The sequence below is a fragment of the Tauraco erythrolophus genome, chromosome 4 (assembly GCF_009769465.1).
Source record: "Tauraco erythrolophus isolate bTauEry1 chromosome 4, bTauEry1.pri, whole genome shotgun sequence".
Taxonomy (NCBI): Eukaryota; Metazoa; Chordata; class Aves; order Musophagiformes; family Musophagidae; genus Tauraco; species Tauraco erythrolophus.
In genome coordinates, this window is record NC_141468.1 from 88,155,755 (window position 1) to 88,179,207 (window position 23,453).

The window sequence follows — 23,453 nt, forward strand, 5'->3', positions numbered from 1 at the left end:
AGAAGGACACGGAGCTGCTGGGGTGGGTCCAGAGGAGGCCACGGAGATGATCCAAGGGCTGGAGCACCTCTGCTATGGAGACAGGCTGAGAGAGTTGGGGCTGTTCAGCCTGGAGAAGAGCAGGCTCCGGGGTGATCTTATAGCAGCCTCCCAGTACCTAAAGGGGGCTACAGGAAAGCTGGAGAGGGACTTTGGACAAGGGTGTGGAGTGACAGGACACTGGGCGATGGCTTTAAATTGGAAGAGGGGAGATTTCCATGAGATCTAAGGAAGAAATTTTTCCCTCAGAGGGTGGTGAGGCACTGGCACAGGTTGCCCAGAGAAGCTGTGGCTGCCCCATCCCTGGCAGTGTTCCAGGCCAGGTTGGATGGGGCTTTGGGCAACCTGGTGTAGTGGAGGGTGTCCCTGCCCATGGCAGGGGGGTTGGAACTGGGTGAGCTTTGAGATCCCTTCCAGCCCAACCCATCTGTGATTCCATGATTTGCGTGGCATTAAACGTGCGGTAAAACGCATCTCCCCCCACCCGTGACCTTTCCCGCATCCCGCGGCCGCATCCCGGCCGCTCGGCACGCGCGCCGGCGGAAGGCCGCCGGTGCCAGCTGGAAGCCCGTGATCTCCGAGCGTCGTTTCCCAGCCGTTTTCCGGCCGGGATGCCGGGATGCCGGGATGCCGGCGAGCCCCGCCCCGGCCCCGCCCAGCAGCCCGGCCCCGCGCGGCGGAGCGCATAAATCCGCGGGCGGCGGCGCAGCGCGAGCGTGGCGTGCGCGGGGGCGGAGCGCGAGCGGTTCGGTGTCCTCGCGGGTTCCGTTAGGCGGCGGCTCCGTTGGCCGCAGCCGTTTTCCGGTAGCCGTTGTGCGCCGAAGATGGATGCCAAAAAGGTAAGGAAGGCACCGCGGCTTCTTCCCCCCCCTCCGGTAGCCCCAGTGGGGGGGGTCGTCGGTTGGCGGCCGCCGCTCGGGTGCCCGGGGGCGTCGGTGGAGGGTCGGGGGAGAGGGGGACGTGGCGGCCGGTCGGGGTTCGTCGCTGCGTCGTTGTCCGGTGCCGCCGGGGCGGGGGGATGCGGTGTGATGCCGGCAAACCGCGGCCATTCGGCGGGTGGCTGGGGCAGAGCTGCTGCGGCTTTTCGTAAAGGGTGTTTTTAGATTCCAAGGAAAAAAACAGGGATCCCTCTTCCCTTTTTGGGAGAGCGGCGGACGGAGCCTTTGGTTCGTCCGCAGCTACGAGCGGGGCGTGCGCCCGCGGGGCGAGCTAATGACTGCGTGTGCTGGTGCGTCGGGGGGGGGGGGGGGCACGAACGGGCCGGGGGGAGGCGGCGGATGGTTCCCGGAGCCGGGATGCCGGGGGATTAGCGACACGGATACAGCGGGATCAGGGCCGGCGGCGCGCCCCGCCATGTTGGGGGGGATGCGGCGAGGAGGCAGAGGAGGGGGAGCGTGTGGCCAAGGCGGCTCGGAGCGGGGCGGGGGGGTCGGGAGAAGGTGTCTCCGGGATAACGAGCGCTGCCGGTGCCCGCGGGCGGTGGGTGAGCTGCTCGCCGGTGCGCGGAGCTCAGCCATTGGCCTGTGCCGTGCCCGAGCCCCCGTTTGGGAACTGAGGCGCTTCCAGCGGGGACGAACGGTCCGTACGTTACATCGCGGTGGGGGGGGGGGGGCGGCTCAACCGTGGGATGTCCGTGGTGGGGGGTAGCCGCGAGAAGGGAGCGTGGAAAGGACAGAACCAGCCTCACAGCTGCTGTGCCAGGTGGCCAAGGGGTGCCCGCACAGCGGGTGCCCGGTGGTCCCTGCCGCACCCCGAGGAAGAGGCCGGCCGTGACAAAGCAGCGCTCGGGAGGAAGGAAGGATGTTCTTGTGTCGAGTCACGGGGTGGAAACGCGGAGAGCTGCGCTTTTGTCCGCGGCTCTGCGGTGCTCGCTGGCTGGGCACGGCCTGGCCGGGAGTCCCGAGGGCGCTTGGGTGTCTTAGTGCCCTTCTGCTGGCATCCAGCTGCTTTGGCAGAGCTGTGTCTCTGTGGTCTGTGTTGGATTTCCTCGTGGCAGACGTGAGGGTGGCAGGGAGGAGAAGGGCTGGACCACCTAGGGTGCCGTCAGGTGTGAAGGGTACCTCGGGGAATCATCTGCCCCAAGATAAGGCAAGAAAATGACTATATCCCCTTTGTCTCCATCGCTGACCTCGGCAGGAAGAGAGCTCAGCCTGAGACGTTTGTGATGTAGGTGGGGGAAATCATGCCTGAGAGTAATTTCCCCAGTTTCTGTTTACTGGGGCCTGACTGGTGTGAGGGTGGTGCAGGTCAGAAGCACCTACATGCTTGGCTTGAAAGGCTGGTGAAGGCGGTGTGAGCACTGGCAGATGCTTATTGGCAAAAATTTGGGGCAGCCTTGGGAACCCTTGCTCCTTGAGCTGAGCTGGAAAGCGAGAGACTGGAAGAGCTGTGACAGTAGGCCCCACGAAGTATTTTTCTCTCCCTTGCCAGTCTCAGCATAGTAATTGGAAAGCCTTGGAAAAGGAACTGTTAATATTTTTGGAAAAGCTTCTAGTTCTTCCTGAGACAAAAACATGATCTTAACAAATTGTGCCAACTCAAGCACTGGCTGTCTCAGTGCCAAACTCCTGAGTCACCTGCTCCCACACACCTCCCTAACACAGCTGGCATAAATGCCACAAGCTTTAAAAATGTAGAAAATGTCAGATGCTTTTCGCTGACACTCAAATTTCTCAGTCTGTGGGACTTGTGAGGTTGGACCTTCAAGCTTCCCTTATGGCTCTGAGGGCTCAGCAGTTTTTTTAATTGTAATTTAATAAATAGAGATTCACACATGCTCAAATCCCAGGGACTGTGCTTCATTTAAATTACGAGTATTGCCACAGCATCGAGCAAAATAAACGGAAAGGTTGGCAGCGCTGCTGCCGCCTCTGCGAGGCTGAGCCAGGTGCCCTGGAGCGGGGTTGGGAAGCTCTAGCCTGGGAAAAGCAAGTCTGTTGCTGAAGAGAGCATGTTTTGACTGTTGGGAGTGACTGCCAGCATGGCTCACGGGCAGATCTGAGATTCCATTTCTGGGAACTTGTCAGTTGGCATGGGGAAGAGTTAGACCCTCGTTTCATGACATGCCAGAGATCAGCAAAAGCTTTTCTGTAAAGCAGATCAACCCAAAATAACAGCCACTAATGCAGCCAGTGTATTCATTACTAATGAGCTGAGAAGAGTTGAGGAAGGTCAGGAGACAATAAAGGGGAGGTCCGGACAGGCTCTCCTAATAGTCACAGAAATTTTTTCCTGCTGTGCAGTTGCATCTCCCTTTCCAGGGTCTCTGTTACTGGTTCCCCACCCTTGCTGGATAAAAGCCCCTTCCCTGCCCTTGGCACACTTGCATGTGGCACCTATGAGCTGCAGCTGCTGGAGAGAGAGTTGTGTAGAAAGCATGAATAAACAAATTAACTAATTGTTTTTTCTCTCTCTCCACAGAAAATCACAGCACCCCTTATCTATGCTGTTTCCATTGCTGCCATTGGGTCTCTCCAGTTTGGGTACAACACTGGTGTCATCAATGCTCCCGAGAAGGTGAGATGGAGAATGGGTTGGGGAGAAGATACGAGTGAGGGGCTGCTGAGAAAACAAAGGTGTAGAAAGGAGAAGAGCTGTCTCTCAAGCAGCTAACAGTCTGGTTCTGATTGATAAAGGAAAGAAGACATTCAAAGCCCTGTCTCTGCTACAACAATGGACTGGAAGGGCAAAGTTTTGGGGAGTAGAGGTTAATTTTCTTAATGAGGAGTGCAGAGGGTTGACTAGGGCAGGAGTCCAGCTGCCATTTCCTGGTGGGTCTGTATTTGGTGCGTGGAAGAACGTGAGCCACTCGTGTTCTGAGTCAGAATAAACCAGTTGTGGCAGCAGGAATGTAATGAGCAGCGTGCAGAAAACAGTTGAGAGTCGGCAGGGATTGCAGTTGGTCTAGTTGAGTTTATCTCAGGAACCATCTCAGGTCTTTATTGTATTTGTTTATTCATTCCTTGTGTTAAGCATGGATTCAGTGCTTGTGGAAGGGTTATGACTGGAGCACTCTGACCAAATCATCTCATGACTTTAGCTTAAGAAGAGATGAAGAAAACGAGAAATGTGCTGTTCTTGTAACTATAAGATGGTTCCTCTCTCTCGGGAACTGAGTCACCAATACCACATCCACCCTGTCTCCGGGAATAGCTGTGGCATCACGCGTTGGGGGTGGGGGAGGTCCTCCCCAGCTGATGTCCTGCTGCCATCTGCTGGGGGCAGCTGCTCAGAGGCCACGACCCCCTCAGCCCTGGCAGAATTTTCCCTCGTTATCAAAGAGGATGCCTGGGAAACCAGCAATGCAGCCTGGTCATGTCTCCATGAGACAAAGAAAGATTTATTCTACATAATGGTGTGGTCTTGCAGGCTTAGCTCAGTGAGACTTTCTGTGTCTCTTAAACTGTTTCCATCCCAGAAAGCCTGTCCCTTTGCCAGAGTTCTGGTATTGCCAGAAATGTTCTCTTCCATTCTCTGGTCATGTTTCTTGCTTTCTCTCACACACACAACCCCCCCCCAACCCCAGGGCATGACCAGTGACTCACATAATCCAGAAACATTGAGAAGATAAGTCTGTTCTCCTTAGTCATCACTGGCCCCCCACCCTGTTGAGTGGAGCAATCTTTCCCTCATCATACTGCTACCTGTCTACTGAACTTCTCAACAAAACTTCTTCTTTCTGCACCCTCGTCTGTCCCTTGTATGACTTGTTGCTGCCTGCTGGACTTTTAGGGTCTGTCATGCTTTCTTGCCTCCATGAAAATGGAAGGAAGACCTCAGAAGTAATCTCCCCAGTGCAAAATGCCTCCCACTGGATTGTAACTCTGTCCCCACTTGGTTGCTCTTGCAGATCATCCGGAGTTTCTTCAACAGAACCTTGTCAGAACGGAGCGGGACGGTTGTCTCCTCAGAGCTTCTGACCTCTCTGTGGTCCCTTTCTGTGGCTATCTTCTCAGTAGGAGGCATGATCGGCTCCTTCTCAGTCAGCCTGTTTGTCAATAGATTTGGCAGGTAAGTTGGGAAGAGGGGTCCAAGCCATTAGGGTATTTTTCCTTTCTACAGTGGGAAAGAAGGAGGGAGGAAGTGTTGGGAGGAAGAAAGAAGAGGTGAGAGGAAGGAAGTAGGAGGAGGAGGTGACAGCTGGGGGGGAAGCAAGAATGTGTGAGCTGTAGAAAGAGAGAAGGGGTTGCAGGTCAAGGCAGAAGCTGAATGAGAATTACTCTATTCTCCTCCCACCCCTGAGATGAGGGGGTCATGGGTAGGTTTACCACTCTCTGAAGGATTTTCCAAATGTATTGCCAGTTTAAGCTCAGTCTTGACATCTTCACCCTGGCAGGAGGAACTCCATGCTACTGGTGAACATCCTGGCCTTTGTTGGTGGCACTCTCATGGCCTTCTCCAAGACGGCAGAGGCAGTGGAAATGCTGATCATTGGCCGCTTCATTATTGGCCTCTTCTGTGGTCTCTGCACTGGCTTTGTGCCCATGTACATCAGTGAGGTCTCGCCCACCAGCCTTCGTGGAGCCTTTGGGACCCTCAACCAGCTGGGCATCGTTGTGGGCATCCTGGTGGCCCAGGTAGGCTTAATGCAACCTGATCCTACCCTCAGGGGACAGAGGGGCTGGTGGAGGGCAAGGTGAGCTGTGCTTGCTCTTGGGTGCGATCTGTGGTCCTGTCATACTCACTGGTGTGGAGGCGAGGAAGTGGAGTATTTAATCACTCTTTCCAATTTTTGGTGTAGATCTTTGGCCTGGAGGGAATCATGGGAACTGAAGCACTCTGGCCGCTGCTCTTGGGGTTCACTGTTCTCCCAGCAATCCTGCAGTGTGTGGCTCTTCTCTTCTGCCCCGAGAGCCCCCGTTTCCTGCTGATCAACAAGATGGAGGAGGAGAGAGCACAAGCAGGTGAGAACTCATCTCTGAGAGGCAGAGCTGTACTCTGGCTCGTAGCCTGCACTGAACTTGAGTGGGAGGCCAGGACTGACTCTGGAGCCCGTGGTGCATCAGGGTGTGACTCCTGGAGGGCACCAGGTCTCTACCCTCCCACCTGGCACCAGTGCCAGAAGACATGAGAAACCTGGCATCCCAGTAGACTCAAGGTGGGGTTAGGGAGTGAGGAGTGGCACCTGACCTGCTGGGGTGTAGCAGGGCCAGCTCCTGCAGCTCTGTCAGCTTCTGCTGAAAGCCAGAACATCTGACATCTAACAAGCAGCTTGGAGGGTGTTTCCCTCTCCTACTGCAGAGGACTGGAGTCAGCTGTGGCAAGTGTGTGAGCAGAATTAGGGATTGAATGTAAGTCTGGACGTGAAGCAATGTGGGCAGTGCCTGGTTATTGAGCTGATTACAGCAGCTCGGCTTCGGGTTGAAGAAATGAGCAAGACTGCATGGAGAGGCTTTGTCTTTCATGCAGCAGGCCCAGGCACTGACTGGCAGGTGGTCCAGTTTTTCCAGTGGGCCCTCCTGAAATAGCAGGGCAGGGTGGCGGTAACCTCCTGGCTGTGGGTGTATTATACCTGGCATTTTTTGATTCCTCCCTCCAGTTCTCCAGAAGCTCCGTGGTACGCAAGATGTGTCTCAAGACATCCTGGAGATGAAAGAAGAGAGTGCTAAGATGTCCCAGGAAAAGAAAGCCACAATACCAGAGCTCTTCCGTTCTCCAAACTACCGTCAAGCCATTATCATTGCCATCATGCTGCAGCTCTCCCAACAGCTCTCGGGCATCAATGCTGTGAGTTATCTCCCTGTCCCCTCTGCTGGGCCTCCCTCATCTCTAGCTGCACTTGCCACTGATGTTGAGAACTGTGCTTCCAAAAAACCCCTTTTTGCACCTTAACTGGAGGCTGCTGTTTTGTGATAAATGCAGAGATTGCTCAAGTGAAAGGTGGAGGTTATATTGGCTTTCACTTTACCCATACGCACCCTGGAAAGGCATCGCAGCTTTGCATCAAGTGAATGAGCCTTGATTGGAAGCATCTTGGTTCATACTGTTGAGTGCTTCTTAGAAACTCCCTGTTGGGCCTTCAAACCGTTAGGCAGGGAACAAGAGGCATGCTCTCAAACGCTGAAATCCTGACCGTGTCCAACTCTCGCTCCTCTTCCCAGGTGTTCTATTATTCTACAGGGATTTTTGAAAGAGCTGGGATCACACAGCCTGTGTATGCCACCATTGGAGCTGGCGTGGTGAACACCATCTTCACTGTTGTGTCGGTAGGTGGAACAGGGTCTTATGGTAAGAGCTAACTTGCCTGCCTGGGATTTTTTTTTGGGAGATGTGACTGAAGACAAGTAGCCAGGCTGTGGCAAAGCCTTGGGTGAGGCAATGGCCTCCGAGAGCAAAGAAAAGAATGCGTTAAAAGCGTTGTGGGAGGAGAGGAGGGGAGGAAGAGACATTGCTGTCTTTTTAGAAGAAAGGGAGAGGGTGAAAAGGAGTGCATGGGGGGAACAGAATGCTAAGGCAGTAGCAAGGACCAGAGAGAAAACTTTTGCCAAGGATGGAGCAACCTGGTGACCTACACCGGCATCACCACTGGCACTGAGGGCTACAAGAAAGAGCTGCAGGGCACACTGAGCAAGGGAGCCTCTTCTGCTCTTGGTGCCAAGGTCACGGATTGTGATTTTGTTTTTTTCTCCTTCTGCCATGTTTCCAGCTGTTCCTGGTCGAGCGTGCAGGCCGCAGGACCCTCCATTTAGTTGGTTTGGGCGGCATGGCTGTGTGTGCTGTTCTTATGACCATCGCCTTAGCTCTGAAGGTGAGTAACTAGTGTTCTTGTCCAGGCTGACCCCAGCAGGGGACCTACCAGACTATGCCTCTGCCTAGCTCTCCAGTTCTGCCCTGTAGGCAGGTACAGCTGGGGCTAGAGCCGAGTGTGCCACAGTGTCCACAGTGCAGCCGAGAAAGCTGTGACATGGGAGACAGCATCTCGTGTAGTGCCACGTTTACCTCAAATTGCAGCTGAATGGTGTTTTGTTCCCTTGCAGGACATTGTGGAGTGGATCAGATACATCAGCATTGTTGCCACTTTTGGCTTTGTGGCTCTTTTTGAGATTGGCCCTGGCCCGATCCCCTGGTTCATCGTGGCAGAACTCTTCAGCCAGGGCCCGCGCCCTGCAGCCATGGCAGTGGCTGGTTGTTCCAACTGGACCTCTAATTTCTTGGTGGGAATGCTCTTCCCCTATGCAGAGGTAAGGACCCAGTTTGCAAAGCACTGTGAGAGTGCTGCATTGTTGCAATAGGTGTCCAGAGTGGTTGTAGAATCTCTGTGCTTGGAGATGACCCTTTACAACCTTGATCGCTCCTTGAAGATGTTTCTGCTTTGAACAGGGGGCTGCTTAGTCTTCCAGAGGTCCCTGACTCTGTGTTCTGGTTGTTACTGAAGGTTCAGAGTGTTGTGGCTCACCTTATATTTTGCTGTCTTAACTGCTCGTAGGTTACAGGTAGTTGGAAGAGCCATCTTAAATAGCACTTCAAAGCTTTGCTTTTTAAAAGCCTCAGGTATGGTCACCCTCAGGAACATGAAAACATTTCAGAAGCCCACAGGAGCCTGATGTCATTTTTAAAAATGCATAGTTGGAGGAAGATGTTAGAATTTTGACCTGTCAACAGCAAATGACTTTGAGTTTAGGTCTATGAGCTTTTCAAATGAAAATATTTTGCTTTTGTCCTCCCTGCAGAAACTGTGTGGCTCCTATGTCTTCCTCATCTTCCTTGTTTTCCTGGTCATCTTCTTTGTTTTCACGTTCTTCAAAGTGCCGGAGACCAAGGGCAGGACTTTCGAAGACATCTCCAGGGGCTTTGAAGGCCGAGCAGAAGCCAGCCCCACATCCCCTGTAGAGAAGAACCCCATGGTGGAGCTGAACAGCATAGAAACCGACAAAGCCGTTGCCTAAGATTCCTGAAACTCCCGTTCTTCGACTCTTGCGTGCTTAGAGAGTCATTAAAAGAATGAGCAAAGAAAACCATGAGAACTGGGACCTTTTTTCCCCCCCTTTAATTGCTGCTATTTTCTTCTTTGCACCCACATGCCCCCCCATCCCGCCGGGCTTACCAGCGTTAAGCAGATCTGATGTGGGTGATCCCGTGTTCAAGTACTGGAAGGCACCTGGCGTTTGCAAAAATTATCTCATCTTCCCTGTCACAAACATGGAGAGAGAAGAGCTGCCAATTTTTTTTGCTGTTCTCACCCGTAGTTGCTGTTTGGGGTTAACATCCTTATGCACGCAGTGACCGTTACGTGTTTGAATCTAATTACTATTTTTGTAGTGAGTTGAAGTGACCCACTCAAGTCCCCGGCCCTTTGAGTCGACTCCGTGTGCGTGTGTGCAGTGTTACACTGGGATTTAACAAGCCTACCAAAAAAAGCCATCTCCTTGCTTTTTCCTATCCAGTGTGCACTTTTTTCAGCCTCAGGAAAAAGGGGACCAAGTTACATGCATATTTTTTCCTGCTTTTATTTTTTTGTATAGACAGACTGAAAGCATACTTATACTTAAGTTTATTTATTTGTATGTCACTTTGTAAATATTTATTTTTTTAATGGTGTACAAAAGTGTACAGATAATGACATTGAAGATGTTTAAGAGAAATAGCTATTCTAACAAAAGATGCTGTAGACTTGAGGTGCAATAAGACCGTAAAGGAGAAATGTGGGAAACAGGAGAATTGGGCATTTTGGAAGTTATGTACGACAGAGCCGATTTGCACATCAGCTTTATTTGTGCCCTCTGGAAAGAAAGTCAAAGAATTGCATACTAGTGAGAAGAGGTAGGTATGTATGTCCACCAGAATCTCTGGTATCTGGGGTTTTTTAGGTGGCATTTTTAAATATTTTTCGCGAGTCTGGATTGGAAAGCGTGGTATTGCAGCAAATGAGTGGTGCTAGTTTATGTTTTCAGTCATGGTTAAGCATTGTATGGGATGTTTGAGGGTAGGGATTGCAAACCAGAAAGTAACTTTTCCTTCCTTATCTTAATTTAAAAAAAAATTGGGATTTTTTTGCCTTCTCTGCTGTATTTTAGTAGGTCAGAAAGTCTGAAATTTGCGGGTTGTTACTTAAAGGTATGTGAGGATAAGAACTATTTTCCAAAGCTGTATTTTCATAGCAATTTTTCTTATAGATATTAGAGGTGTGTAGCATAACCCTTCTGGACATGGGCATGGTCAGTTATGGCATGTGGAAGCTCAGACAGGCAGAGGTGCAGGACTAGAGACCAGAGCTACTGGAACTCACTGGCTTAGCAGTGTTCAGATCGCTGGTTGGTTGCAGGCCAAATGATTTTTTGCCCCATCTATCCTCTCTGGAAGATCTGCAAGATGTTTTGGTGCTCCTTAGTGCGCAGCGTGCTGCGTGGATGTGTGCAGGTCCGTAATACTGCCCCTGTTAAAGGGATATGGCAGACAGTAACAGCACACCAGTAGATGCTGGTCTCACTGCTGGGCAATCCCGAGTGTGTGTCCACCTCCCTTGCTGCTGAGTGACCATGGTGTGGTTTGGGAAGGCAGATCAAGGGGTGCTCTGCTGAGAGAGCCGAACTCCAGCCTGTGGCTGTGCAGACCTGCACGAGTTAACTAAAGGGAGCACAGAGGTAGGTCCAATTTGAACTCCTGCTCTTAAGATCTTCAGTGTTTTTGGACTTGATCAGGCTCAGTTGTACCTGCAAACTCATGCTGGAGTTCCTCGCTGGATATCCTAGAAAAGAGGCAGGCCCACAGATTTCAAGGTGGGTAAAAGGAAGAAAGGCTCAAAGGCAGGAATTTACTGTAGTATGGGTAGCCCGAGCTTTTTTAGCAACATAGTGCTTCAGAGCAGGTCAGAGAAGGTCCCACTGATGTGTGTTCTGGGGGCATGGATCCTGGCGTTTTCTGTAACTGGAGTGATGACACTTCTGCTTTCCCTAGTGAGAAACAGTTGCAAAGATCAGTAAAATTTGCTGCTGTGAAATACTTCCTGTGACTTCATTTGAAATACTCTGACTTTGCACAACGCGGTCCCATTAGATCCAGTTTTCCCCAACTTTCTATCAGGCTTCCATGCCAGATATTTTATTGTCAGAACTATTATAGATGACTTTGCCAGTTTTCATTTTTTGGCTCAGTTACGCAGTTTTTTGTACCCTTACTTTAACCCTCCTGCACTCCCAGCCATGATATTTCTATATGGGCATCTATATGTTAGGAAATTCCCCCTACAGCTGTGCATAAGAGCATTCCATACTTTGCATCAGAGATGTGTGTTGGCTTGGGCCGAAACGTGTAGGTCTTTCTCACATGGTATCTGTGTTGTTTTCTTTTTCTGTAACAGCGTTGTGAATATTTTGGATGGGTTTTATATGCTTATTAATGTGGTTGTTTCCCGTTTTTAAAATAAAAATTACAGAACTAAGTATCTGGTTTATATTTTACCTTTTACCCTGTAGGTCTTTGGTTTTTGACTCCTTTATCACAGCCTGGGAATACATCCTTGGAATGTCTCCAACTCTGCCCTGCAACCTCTCTGGCTAATCAGCGCCCTGGATTTGCTGTTTTAGTCTAGTAGAAATGACATTCTCTTGGCCTCCATGCATATCACTTTAATAAATTTCCCTACTACTATTCTTTAGAAGGTTTTTAAAATAATGCACTGCTCTGGCTCTTGTTTGCCCAAATCCTTTTGTTTGCATCCAAATAATGTCTCTGTAACAGGACAGGAGGGAAGTGGCTGGAGGCTAGGAATCCTGCCCAGAGCTAAACCACCTGAGATTTCTGCCACTGCCCTCTTCTGAGAGTGGTCTTCAGCTTCTCTGCCCTGAAGGTGGGGCATTCCTGACCCACTGGCAGGTCTGTGGGGTGCTCTCACCCATGGCTCTCTTGCCTAGGGAGTGCTGAGAACCCACCTACTGCTATGGTGCAGCAAACTCTTGTTCTGTTGTGCTCCTTTCCCTGTCCTACAGGCATCTTGCAAGCCCAGGAAGTCTGTACCTGTGTTTCATGGGCAGAAACTGAGAGCAGTTGATGAAAAAGTAAGGAGATGAAATAACCTTCAGAGGAAGATGGAGGGAAGTGAGAGGAAGGACAAGATGACAGAACCCAAAGTAGTCTAGAGGAAGAACTGGGCTAATGCAGCTCCTCTGGAGTCAGCAGACTGCACAAAGTGACCAGGAAAGAGCAGGGCACAAGGTAAAATCTGAAAAAGCTCAGCATAACTCCAAGCCAGGGCCAAAGCACGTGGGGCACTGAGCCCTAAATTAATGTTTTGTGTAGTTTATGAGAACTTTTGGTTGGAGAATGAGTCTTTGCTTTAGATGTGGTTATTATATTTCTGAAAATTGTAAGGAAGCTTCAAAAGGAGAAGCTGTTTGCACTTAAAGGGTTTGAATGCTTGAAAATGGGTTGTTTTCAGCTGAAACTGGTCTTTGCATTCAAACAGGCAGGTAGGCAGTTCTTGTGGCCACCACAATCCCCCACAAAAAAGTCATTTAATGCTGAGAGGGAGTGCAGTGTGTGGGACTACGGTTTAGCTGCAGTGGGCTTTTTCCCTGCAGATATCCCCACATCACCTCTCGGGGATACTCAGAGCTGGTGAAGTATCACCTCTGGGGGGGAAGCAGAACACCCCATGTCTCTGCATCCCATCCCTGACTGGAGCTGAAACAGAAGGGAGGAAGGCAGCAAGTGAGCACAAAAGGAGAATGTGATCATGAAGGAAGTGAAAATTTAACCAGAGAATGATTTTGGAGGAAACCCCCTCCCTTTGCCACTTCCCCTCTCTCTGCCCAACATTACGACACCTGTGAGCTGGTCAGCTCTGCCTCAGATGTCACAATATTGCTGGAGGTGGACTTCATGCCAGGTCAGGACCGCTCCGGATTCCATCTCTATTCCAGTGCATTCCCATCTGAGCAGTGGTTGGTAGAGGTGTTGCCACCAGAAAAATCCCAAATGGCACAGGAAGCCTTGATGTGGAACCAGAAGGCCTTGGGATGTGTGTGAGGAACTGGATCACTGGAGAGCCCTTCTAGGAGGGAAACTGCTGAGTGGACAAGAGAAGATCCCCAAGAGTCAGTGACATCAACCACATAGAAGGCTTCAGGGCCATTTTACAGGCTGGGGCATGATAACAAGTGTCACCATGATAACGATCACTGCCAACATCTATTGCTTTCTGCATGTGTTATTTCTGACAAACATTTGTGTACCAGACAGGAAAAGCAGTTGATTTCTGTGAGGAAAAAATGTGAAAGAACATTTTTTTTGGAGATAAACCTTACAGCTGCATGCTCTGTGCACAAATCTTTGTATCTGTTCTTTTTAAGTTCCAGGTGTCTCAGTAGCTGGGGAGATCATGGGGATTCTTCTTGGGGAAGGTACCTGAGTGAGAGTCCAAGCAGTGCTTCAGTTCTTACCTCCAAGCAAAGCTCCAAAGTAGCCCTCCAAGAAGGGACATTTGCAGGTTTGGTAGGGTACTGTGCCATCCTTGGTTTCATATGAGAGGAAGGAAGGTGTGGGCACTCTGCTGATGCCGTTGTGGTGGGGCCACGATGGAGCAGCAGCAGGAGGTGACTTGCTACAACCTTTTCTCCTGCTGTACACGTGATGAGAAAGGTCCTGCCAGCAGGTAGATCAAACACACGTTGAGTTGCACGGAAAACTTAATCTGATGGGTTTTAATTTACTGATGGGTTTTTTTCAGGCTTTCTGCAGACCGGACCATAGACACAGTTCCAAAGTTTTCTTCACTTTGAGAAGGGTCCTTTGAAGACATCTGAGACTTACTGGAAAACCTGAGGTATGTGGCTCTGGTCTGTCCTGCTTACACTTAAGCCTGGCCCTGTCTTTACAATGTGAGATACCAGATCAGGCAGTTGTCTTCGTAGTGTGCTGCTGGGGGGAGACAGCACTTGGGGAAATAGGTTTGCTTAGACTAGGAAAGAAATTGATTGTTTCCTAAAAATATATTGCTAATAGTGTAATTAGTGCTATTTAAAAGGATGCCCTATCTGGTGGGGGCATTGTCTGTAATTGTTTTCAAACAATTCACTTGCTATGGTATACCTAGTTTCTATGCTACACCCCACTAAAATACAGTGTTTTCAAGAATTGTCTTTTCCTTCTCCATGAGACATGGCTTCAGCGTGTCTGACAGACACATGACTGACCTGCCAAGGCTGTTTTCTGCTTGTGTTGCACCACTGAGTCTTTGTTTAGCAAATGGTCACATGGGTTTGTGTAAGGCAGTCACACTGATGCACCAGTCACTGGCAGAGTGTGGGACCATTGCAGACTTTGTACTGAATGAGCAGCTGGGCGTCCATGCAGTGATCAACCTGATCAAACATCACCTGGTCTCTCATCTCTGCTCTGGTCTCTGTTTCACCCTATTTTCCTCTCTTCTCTGTCATGAACAAATTTGCCACTGACTACTCTGATGTTTATTGCTTCCTGCCACCAGCTGCTATTAGTGACCCAGACTGCATATTATCTTGTTTTTAACTTATTCATTAAACACTTTGGGGTCTGGACTATCTCTGTTCCTCTCTGCTTTGCTTATTCATTTCAAAGTGCTTTCCCTGATACGGATCAAAGCTCCCAGTGACATGTCTTAACCTCATAGCTCTGCTTTGAATCTTGTCTATGATGCAACTCTATGTCCTAAAGAATCTGCAAATAAGACAGAGTCATCAGAATAGTTTTTCCCTGAGGAAAGCATGGGAAAAGATGAACACTGGGAGCAGTGGTGAAGGTGTGAAGGGATACATATGCAGCAGTATGGCTGGAGAAGTTTGAAGTGTATGGAAGAGCCGGTAGGAAGGAGTGAAGATTCTGAGGATGTCCTGAAGGGATCAGTAAAAAGCAAACAGTGGGTTGCTGGCCTCCAAGGAAGGGAGGAATGAGATGCAAGATGAAAAAAAAACCCCACACCTGAGAGAAAGGGAAATACAGGTGTCCTCTATGCCCTGAATGCCCATGAGAACCTTTGCAGCTGGAACAAATAGCCATTTCAGAGCCACAGCCTTCCCAGCAGTGGGACCTTGCCTCTTGGTGCACAGATTTGGGGTTCTGCTTGCTTGAAGGAGGGCATTAAAAATGCCTGTGGAGTGCCACAGCCAGGGAAGACTGATGGGCATGCAAAATATGGCTGGCTCAGCTGGACCAAAGCTAGCAGAGCTGGTGGTCTGTTGAGCAGTCAGAGCAGGAGACGGGGGAGATGTGTGTGATAAGGAGAGCGAAGAAGTAGGCAGTGAAGAGTAGTCAGGTCTCTGAAGGCAGAAATAATTGAAAAGACCTCATATGGGACAAGCCTTGGTTTGTCCCATGTGAGCACACACAGTGTGCTCTGTGGCTAAAGCAGAGCTTGACAGCAGTTGATGAGGAGGGTGGGGAAATATATTGGATGTGGAGGTGCAATGCTGGTTAAAAGCAGACAGGAATTGTTTGGAGTGTCTACACACTTATGACCGGTCCAAGGTGAGAGGCAGGAGAAGACAGGGATGGGGCTGACGTAGGTAGGGAGAGGAGCGGTGGCCTGGTATTTTGGGTGCAGCAAAACGTTGTGCCAGTGCATGTTGTCTCCTCTGAGCTTCTGACCTGAGCAACCTCGTTGGAAGAAGGGACAATCAGGGTGAAAGTTTAGCAAACAGAACAAGGCAGATCGCTCAGGTCATACCATAGGGTGGTGCTTGGCATGCAGAGGTCGAACTGGAACTGCCGGCTGTGCTCCGTGGTTGCCCAAAAAGCTGGCCAGCTTCAGGCAGGAAAGCTGGTAGTGCCATCTCCTGGGCAGGGCAGAGCTCGCAGCTGGTTCTGCTGCTGGCCAGCTTGAGCAAACTACTTCCCCTCCCTGCTCCTGGGTGTTTTCATGAACAAATTGACGGCGCCAGGGAAGGCGGTGAGCAAAGTTCATGCCCATCAATTAAATATTGACCTGGCCAGATAAAACTGCAGAGCTACACTCGGGTTGATGGTTGCTGCTGAAGGAAGGAGGACAAGTATTGTCTGGGTCTTTCCATGTCTTTCTCACTGAGTTTCTGCACACGAGTGACATGTATTTCTTGGTGGTTGTTCTTTGTAACTGAGGGCTTCCTAAAGGACCTGTCCTGGTGCTCTCTCCAGAGACATCACAGTGGAGTTCTTCAGCCAGGTAGTTGCATCATGTTCCCACAGAAATTGTACTTGATTTGATAAATTCAGCACTGTCAAGTTTTAACAACCATCACTGGTAAGGGTGTGGTGGGAGATGATGGGCGGCTTTTGAAAGTTTCCACTGAGCACACCACAGCTCTATTTCCACTGGGTTATGAAAGCAACACCTTCAAGACTGTGTTTTACCATCCATGTAATAGATTGCTCATATCCTGTGGGGCAGCTGTAATCAACCTCTGCAGAAAGCTACTCACATCCTGCAGACTAGAAATTAGGATATCTGATTGTCTGCAGAATGAGATTTTTTTTCCACATGAACCCAAAGAGAAACATGACCAAAACACACTCGTTTCACACAGCATGAAGTGATGGAATTTATCACCAGCTGTTGTTCACAGCTACCTGCATCAAGGGTTTGGGCAGACTGGTAAAAGCTCAGGATCCAAGAAGTGCCACAGCCAGGGAAAACTGATGGGCATGTAAAATAGGGCTGGCTCAGCTGGACCAAAGCTGGCAGAGGAGTGTAGCAGAAGCAGACTTTCCACAGAGGCATATTCCCAGCCACGTTGGGTAATGCAAGACATGGTGCTGACAGACAGAAGCAGCCAGGACACATGTCAGCAGAGCCCCGTTGGCACAGATGGCACCTCGGCACTGACACCTGCAGGGGCTCAGCCAGCCCGGAACAACTGTCCATGCAGAAGAAGCGCTGAGAGAAATAATTTCCAGCTTCCTTCTTGCATGCCACAGACAAAACTTGCTGGGAGTGCTGGAGCAGCATCACACCGCCTTTGCTGTTTGACTTTTTTCTCATTCTGGTGCAAGAATGATATTCACACTGATCACGCGTAGCTCATGGGTAATCATGTATGTTCTAATGTGTTGGACACACACACAAAAAGTTTAAAGCATTAGTGGAAGGCTCAGTGTTCCCAAACACATTGCCTGGAGTAAATTTGCTGTGTGAGCAAGTCTGATTTCTTTTTCCAAGTGCAGTTGAAGCGAAAATCAAAAAAAATAGAAAAAAAAAAAGGAGAAAAAGGAGAAGAATAAGGAGGAGAAGGAGAAAAAGAAAAAAGTGGAAGCAAACAGATATTTTTTTTTTTTCCTTGGGTATGGAAAGTCCACCTCGTGACTGGCTGTGTGTGAGGACAGAGCAGCCTGGAAATTAAGCTGGAAATTAAGCCTCACACCTTAATTTCCAGCAGCTGGGGCTGGCTGGAAATTAAGCTTTAGCAAAGATTTAGAGCTCAGTGGTGGCTCAGGAAAAGAAAGTTTTGGGATGGTTTTTTTTTTCCTGACTGAGAGAACCTTTTGTTAACTTAACAGCTGAAAGTACTTTTTCTCCTACTGAAGAAAGGGTCAGGCTGAATTAGTGACACTTTAAAAGTAGAGATGGAGGAAAATCTCAAGCTCGTGGGAAGCTTTAAAGGAGTGATGCGCACGAGATGGATTTGCTTGTGCAGTGCCCTGACATGGACAACACTGCTGAGGCACAGCATGGCTTGAGGGTCATCACCCCGTGTGTCCTGGCATGGAAGGGCAAGGTGGTGCAAGAGGGGCACAAGGGAAGGGGGTCATACTGTCCCTGGTGCCAGTGCAAAGGGCTGCGGGAGGTGCTGGTGAGATAGTGTCTTTCCATGTGGAAGCCTCTATGACCAGAGCTGAAAAGACCTCATGCTCTACTGATGCTGTCTTAGGTTATTTGTCTCCATCAGGGACCCAGCTACCACAAAACATTCTGGTTTCGACAGGGACAGAGTTAATTTTTCTTTTCAGCAGCTCGAAGAGCTCTGTGATTTGGATTTAGCCTGGGATTGGTTATGAGAAGAAGGCTGGCAGCACACTGATGTTTGCAGCTGGCACTGAGACAGCAAGGACCTTTCAGCTTCTCACCTATTTCCAGGGTGCAGGAGCACAACAGGATAGGGGGGAGCATGGCCGGGACAGAGGGGCCACAACTCCCCTCAGGATTTCATCTTGGACTTAGAACTGAGGGCCAAATTAGCCAATGGAGTATTCCATATCATGCAGCGTCATGCCCAGTATAGAGATGAGGGTTGACTGGGAAGAGGCTCTCTTGCTCTTCCAAGGGCTCTCTTGGTCTCGGTGTGTTCTCTCTCTCTCTCATCTGGGATTGTGGTGTTGGGACTTAGGTGTTTGGGAATCGCTTGCTGGGACAGGTGCTGGTCACCAGGTGGTGAGCAATTACACTGTGCATCACTTGCTTCTGTATGTTATATTTTTTCATTTATCATTTTATTATTATTATTATTAAATTGTTCTTATCTCAACTCATGAGTCTTTCCCTTTTCCTCTTTAATTCTCTTCCTCATTCCCTGGAGGAGGGTGAGCAAGTGGCTGCGTGGCGTTTAGTTGCCAGCCAGGTTAAATCACGACACAAAAAAAAAAGAGGGGTGAAACAGCATAGTGTGGTTGGTGGAGGCTCTCCTTCCATTCAGGGTATTTTCTCCAACCCCACCAGCACCATTGGAGCCACTATGAGCTGAACATGACGCTGCTTGGCAACATCAGGCCCTTCCTCTGCTTTCCATCATCTCCCAGTGCCTCGGAAGTAGCTAGAATTTTACTAACCTCTTCTCCTTCCAACTCACAGTGGTTCTTGCTCCTCACAGGCTCTTGAGTAGATCTGTCTCCAAACCTCCTTGTGTGTGCCTAGGGAACCAACACACCTTCAAGGTGTGGCCAGCCCTGCACAATAACAGGCCCTTTCCTGAGCCCGTGTGGTGCCTCAGTTTCCCCATGCATGAAAACGAGATTATGTGGATATTTGTCAAGTGCTTGCATGCCTGCCAAGTAGTACAGCTGTTGCTTGAATTTGGTGTACCTCAGCTGGCAAACATGCACCTCTCTTGCCTGTACTTTTTTTCTTTCCCCCCATGCTGTGCTTTCTCGACATCTCCCTTTGATTACTTACCTTTGGGATTCTTTCTCTCCAGGTGCATGACTAGCCCCCATCTTTCCTCCTTCCTCCCTGCCCAGGCAAGATAGGTTCCTTTTGCATTACTGCTTTGTTCTCTGTGGTATTTGCAACACCCTCCCAGCCTTCTATCACCTGTGAATTCCATTCCTCCTGGTTGTGTTTTCCCTGTCTTTGCAGCACCCAGAATGACGAAGCCTTTTGTGCTGCTGTTGCTGCAATTGAACCTGATACTTGAAAGGAGGAGAAAAGGCTGGAATAAACTGCTCTGATGATTCATCCCCGGGGCTGAGAGATTTGCTCCTTTGATACCAGTCCCTTGATCAGAGCTCTGCTATGTTATCTCTGTTTGTCTGGGGAGACTTAATTCCTGGCACATTTGGGCTGGTGGAATCCCAGATACCAGAGCCGGTGACTGGAAAAGCAGCACACTGCATTCTTCTCCCACTCTTAAATATCTCAAAGAGTCTGTAAAGTTTGATGCTCCAGGGCCTATAAGCCCCTGAAGACACGTTTTTGTCTCCACTTAATGCAACTGAGAAACCTCTAACGTTCTTCCACCTGCCAAAATCCATCACCTGCTCTCTCTGTATTTTGTACCCCTGCAGAGGTGTCCCAACACAGTTTCTTCTTCTTCCTTCTGTCTTTTTTTGTGGGCAGATTTCCCTTCCCACCAGCTCATCCTCTATTTGTGTGCCACAGGTTCACAAGATGCTGAGGACCCTTTCACCATTCCCTCAGGAGACTGTGTGCTGATCCACTGGTCATGAAGCAGGACGAGTGGAAACCATGAAAGGAGAATGGAAAGCCTAGCTTGAGCCTAGCATATCTGAAATATCTTGGTGACAAGCCTAATATCAAAGGGCTGGATGAGTGGGATGGATTCCCAGGTGTTTCCAGGTGAGCTGGAAGAGGAGCCATGGACACACACAGTTTTGCAAACTGGGCGTAAGTGGGAGTTTTTTTGGAAGATTGGCGTAGGAACAAGCTGGGGAGGGTCACACAGGGACCACATTTCTGTAGGACCACGTTTCCAGCGGTGTGAGAGTGCTTTCTCTGTGTATAAATTTTGATTAAAAAGCTCTGCATTACACAAAATCATTAAACAAGATTTGAGATTTCACGACCTTAGGCAGCTTGGTGCCATGGCAATAACCACTATTAAAAATCTCCATAGCTTTCATTAAAAAGAAAGGCAAAGTGTTCAAGTGCTAAAAAAAGGTAAGTATTAGAAAAATTCCTCATCCTTTTTCTTTTCAGGGAGAAAATATGGCACAGATAACACTAACAACAGTGAAGATCTGTTATTCTAGGGGAGGTAGTCGTGATGGACCTGGAATGTAACCCTGCTGTTGCTTCAGGTACAAACTTCTTTCTTCCAAGACCAAACACACGTTGAGCAGGGAGAGGAAGACCAACAAGGGAGGAAAGTGCACCTTCCATTCCTCGTGCTGGACCCTCGCACCACTTTCTGCTGGTGGCACACACATGGTGTGGACAGGTACTTTGTGAAACACACAGCAGCACCAGGCTGGCTGAGAACTTGCTGTACTCACACGCTGCCCATAGCCAGAGAAATTGCTTTGGCCAGTTACCACAGACACCTTTTAACCAGAAAGTCAAGAGACAGAAGGTTGGCAGAAAAAGCTTTGTGAATGATTGTTGAGAGCAGAGGAATCGCCCTCTACGTTTCAAGAGATGTTGGAATGATGCTAAAAGTGGTAGACATGGTGACACTGCCCAGACCCTTCTTTTCTGCCTACTCTCATCATATTTTTTTTAGCAGATCGGGGAAGTAAAATCCTAAATGCGAGACTCAGGAGACTGGGGGGGTGCTGCCAACGCTGGCAGAGTTCTTTTCTTCCCATTACACCTTCCTCTTGGCATCAGGGTCACATTACACTCCTCTTGGAGGGCCTCTCTGTGTGAAGGACTGCAGAAAGGATGCATGAGCACAAAAACCCCTCTCATGATAATGATCAACAGCTTGTCCTAAATCGCTTTCTTGGAAACTAAGCCCGTTTCTTTCTTGGCCCTTACTTTTTTTTTTCCACAGGTTTTCACTTTTAGCTTTTGTTGATTTTCCTGAAAAATTTTGCACAGCAAAGTAGGTTGGGCTTTTGCTACTCTGAATAATTTAAGAGAAGGGGCCTCTACAGACTGTTCCCTTCCTGCAAGAACCAAAACCTCTTAACATGGGAAGTTACCTCCTAAATTACATTTACAGAAGGGAAAATGGAAGGCAGCTAGGAAATACCAAGGAATGTTATTTAAGGTTTGCAGACTTCCTAGCCCCTCCTCCAGTCTCTTTTAGGTAGGTGTTACCATAGCTCCCCTTACATCTTCTAGATCTGAGGGGTCTTACCTTCCTTTTTTTTGTGGCTCTGGATGGCTGCTATGTACAGTGAAGTACCAGCTCTGGCCCTAATTAGCTCTAGGCCCAGAGTAGCCTAAGAAGAGAAAGGGAATCCTTTTTCTCTTTGATTACCCAACTGAAGCTTAGTTATCTTCCCTCACTGGGAATACATTTTACCCCTTTCAGAATTTTTCAGCCCAGCATGACACACCAAAAAAAAAAAAAAAAAAGCAGCAACATGTTTATGGGTTTTTTAAATCAATTTTCCTTTCCGCTGCCTATCCTCAGTACAACAAAATGGGATGTGTTAAGGGGGGAAAAAAATCCTTTTCTGGTACAGACTCATTAACAGTATTTAGAAGGAGGACGGGGTCATTGTGAGAACAGGCCAACACATGGATCTGACGAGATTGCAGCACGGTCTCGCACGAAGCCAAGAGTAAATGTAGAAAATTATCAATCACTAAAAATGAAAAGTCTTTGGAGAAAAAGATGGTGCTTTAAGAGAAGTAAATTCAAGTTACAATTAAAGAATTAACATGTTGAACTTAGTGGTTAAAAGACAGGCAGAGTTGGACTGTTGTGATGTGGGAATGGTTCAGCTACTTTGCTTCCTATCATTCAAACTGTTACTTTTCCACTTTTGCTTTTAAAAATGTCTTTAGATTAAGCCATTACTATCAGTATCAATCACAAAACCCCTGCAAATCTTCAAGCAAAGCAGGGCATTTGTTTAAGGCTTCAAAGAAAGGAGAAGCACCATTAAACAAGTCTGTCAAAGCCTTTTTCTTAAAGCAACTGCATTAACTATCTTCAAATAGTGAACCAAAACCCTGTTCAGCAAGTTCAAGGACTGAAAAGCATATTTCTTTTAAAAGTCAACTGGGAGAGGAAAAAAAATGCTTGTTTGCCAGTAATGCTGATTGCAGAAAGTGACTGTATGGTCCAGGGAGCCTCTGGAGAGTTGCCAGGGACAGGTGCTCCCCATGTGCCCCTCGAGCAGGGTCCGGTGTGGCCAAGCCTTCGAGAAACTTGGCGTTTTCCTGGTCTAGTGGCAGCCTTGAGGACTTCTGAGCCGTTGCAGCCCAAAGTGCCACAGCTCTGCCAGCTAAACCCGACTGTGGATGTAGCCACGCTCCTGCTGGTGGCATCAGCTGCATCTTTGCTGAAGAGGCTGTTGGGTAGAGCTGCACCCAGAGGTGAGTCGCAAGGGCTCGGGCTGTGACTGGGCATCGGAGCCCAGTCAGGATGCCACCAGCTTTGACTTTCAGCTGTTATGGCCACGCTGAGCACATCCAGCCTTGTTTGCGTGCTAGCTGTCATAGGGTGGGTTGCCAGAACACAGACATCCCAGAGTCAGGTCCATTGTCTTTCTGCAGATCTGAGCTTTCCCTCTGGACCCTGTCTGATTCCTCTTTTAGAAGAAAAGAGCAGCAATCGGCAAATGAACAGGTCTGAAAGGTAATTTGTAGCTTTTCACCCCAGTGAAAAGCAGAAGCCAAAAAAAAAACCCCAAACCCCAACAAATCAAAAGCTGTTGCATGGAAGGATGATGTTGCTGAGGTTACCTACGAAAGGCACAGAAGACATTAGGGCAGTGACAAAACATGGCTAGGTATGGATTGTTACAAGGAAATCTGGTTGTCACAGCCGTATGGACTGTGCCAGCGAAAGGAGCTAGTTACAGAACCCAGTCTCCCATCTTCTGCACTACTTGTGCTTCTTCTCTGTCTTCTGGATGATGTCCATAACCCCAGCCTAGTTTTCAAGGCTGTTTTTGCAGCCTCTCGTGCCTTCTGTGTCACTGGAGTTACTCTGCCAGTAGCACCTGCGTTCACTAGTTTGTGGCTGTCTTGGGCAAGTCAGCACGAGCTGCTTACTTGGAGAGCATGGGGACAGAGAAATAGGACTTTTCCTCTTTGCTCCTGGTCTAACTACTAGTCTTCCTGCCTCACCACCTTCATGGGGGAAACCTGGTCATTTACAGGCTACTTTTCATTGCCA

At 49.0% G+C, this 23,453-nt stretch overlaps 1 protein-coding gene across 1 annotated transcript; it reads left to right on the plus strand.

Annotated features, from left to right (window-relative positions):
• The first annotated feature begins 777 nt into the window (after positions 1–777).
• Positions 778–11,370, plus strand: LOC104374996 (solute carrier family 2, facilitated glucose transporter member 3). The gene is made up of 10 exons (XM_086610695.1): positions 778–878; positions 3,460–3,555; positions 4,889–5,049; positions 5,375–5,615; positions 5,780–5,942; positions 6,578–6,765; positions 7,140–7,244; positions 7,685–7,786; positions 8,016–8,219; positions 8,709–11,370. The coding sequence occupies exons 1-10, from the start codon at positions 864–866 to the stop codon at positions 8,922–8,924; spliced, it is 1,491 nt and encodes a 496-aa protein (XP_086466821.1). The 5' UTR covers positions 778–863; the 3' UTR covers positions 8,925–11,370.
• The last annotated feature ends 12,083 nt before the right edge of the window (positions 11,371–23,453 follow it).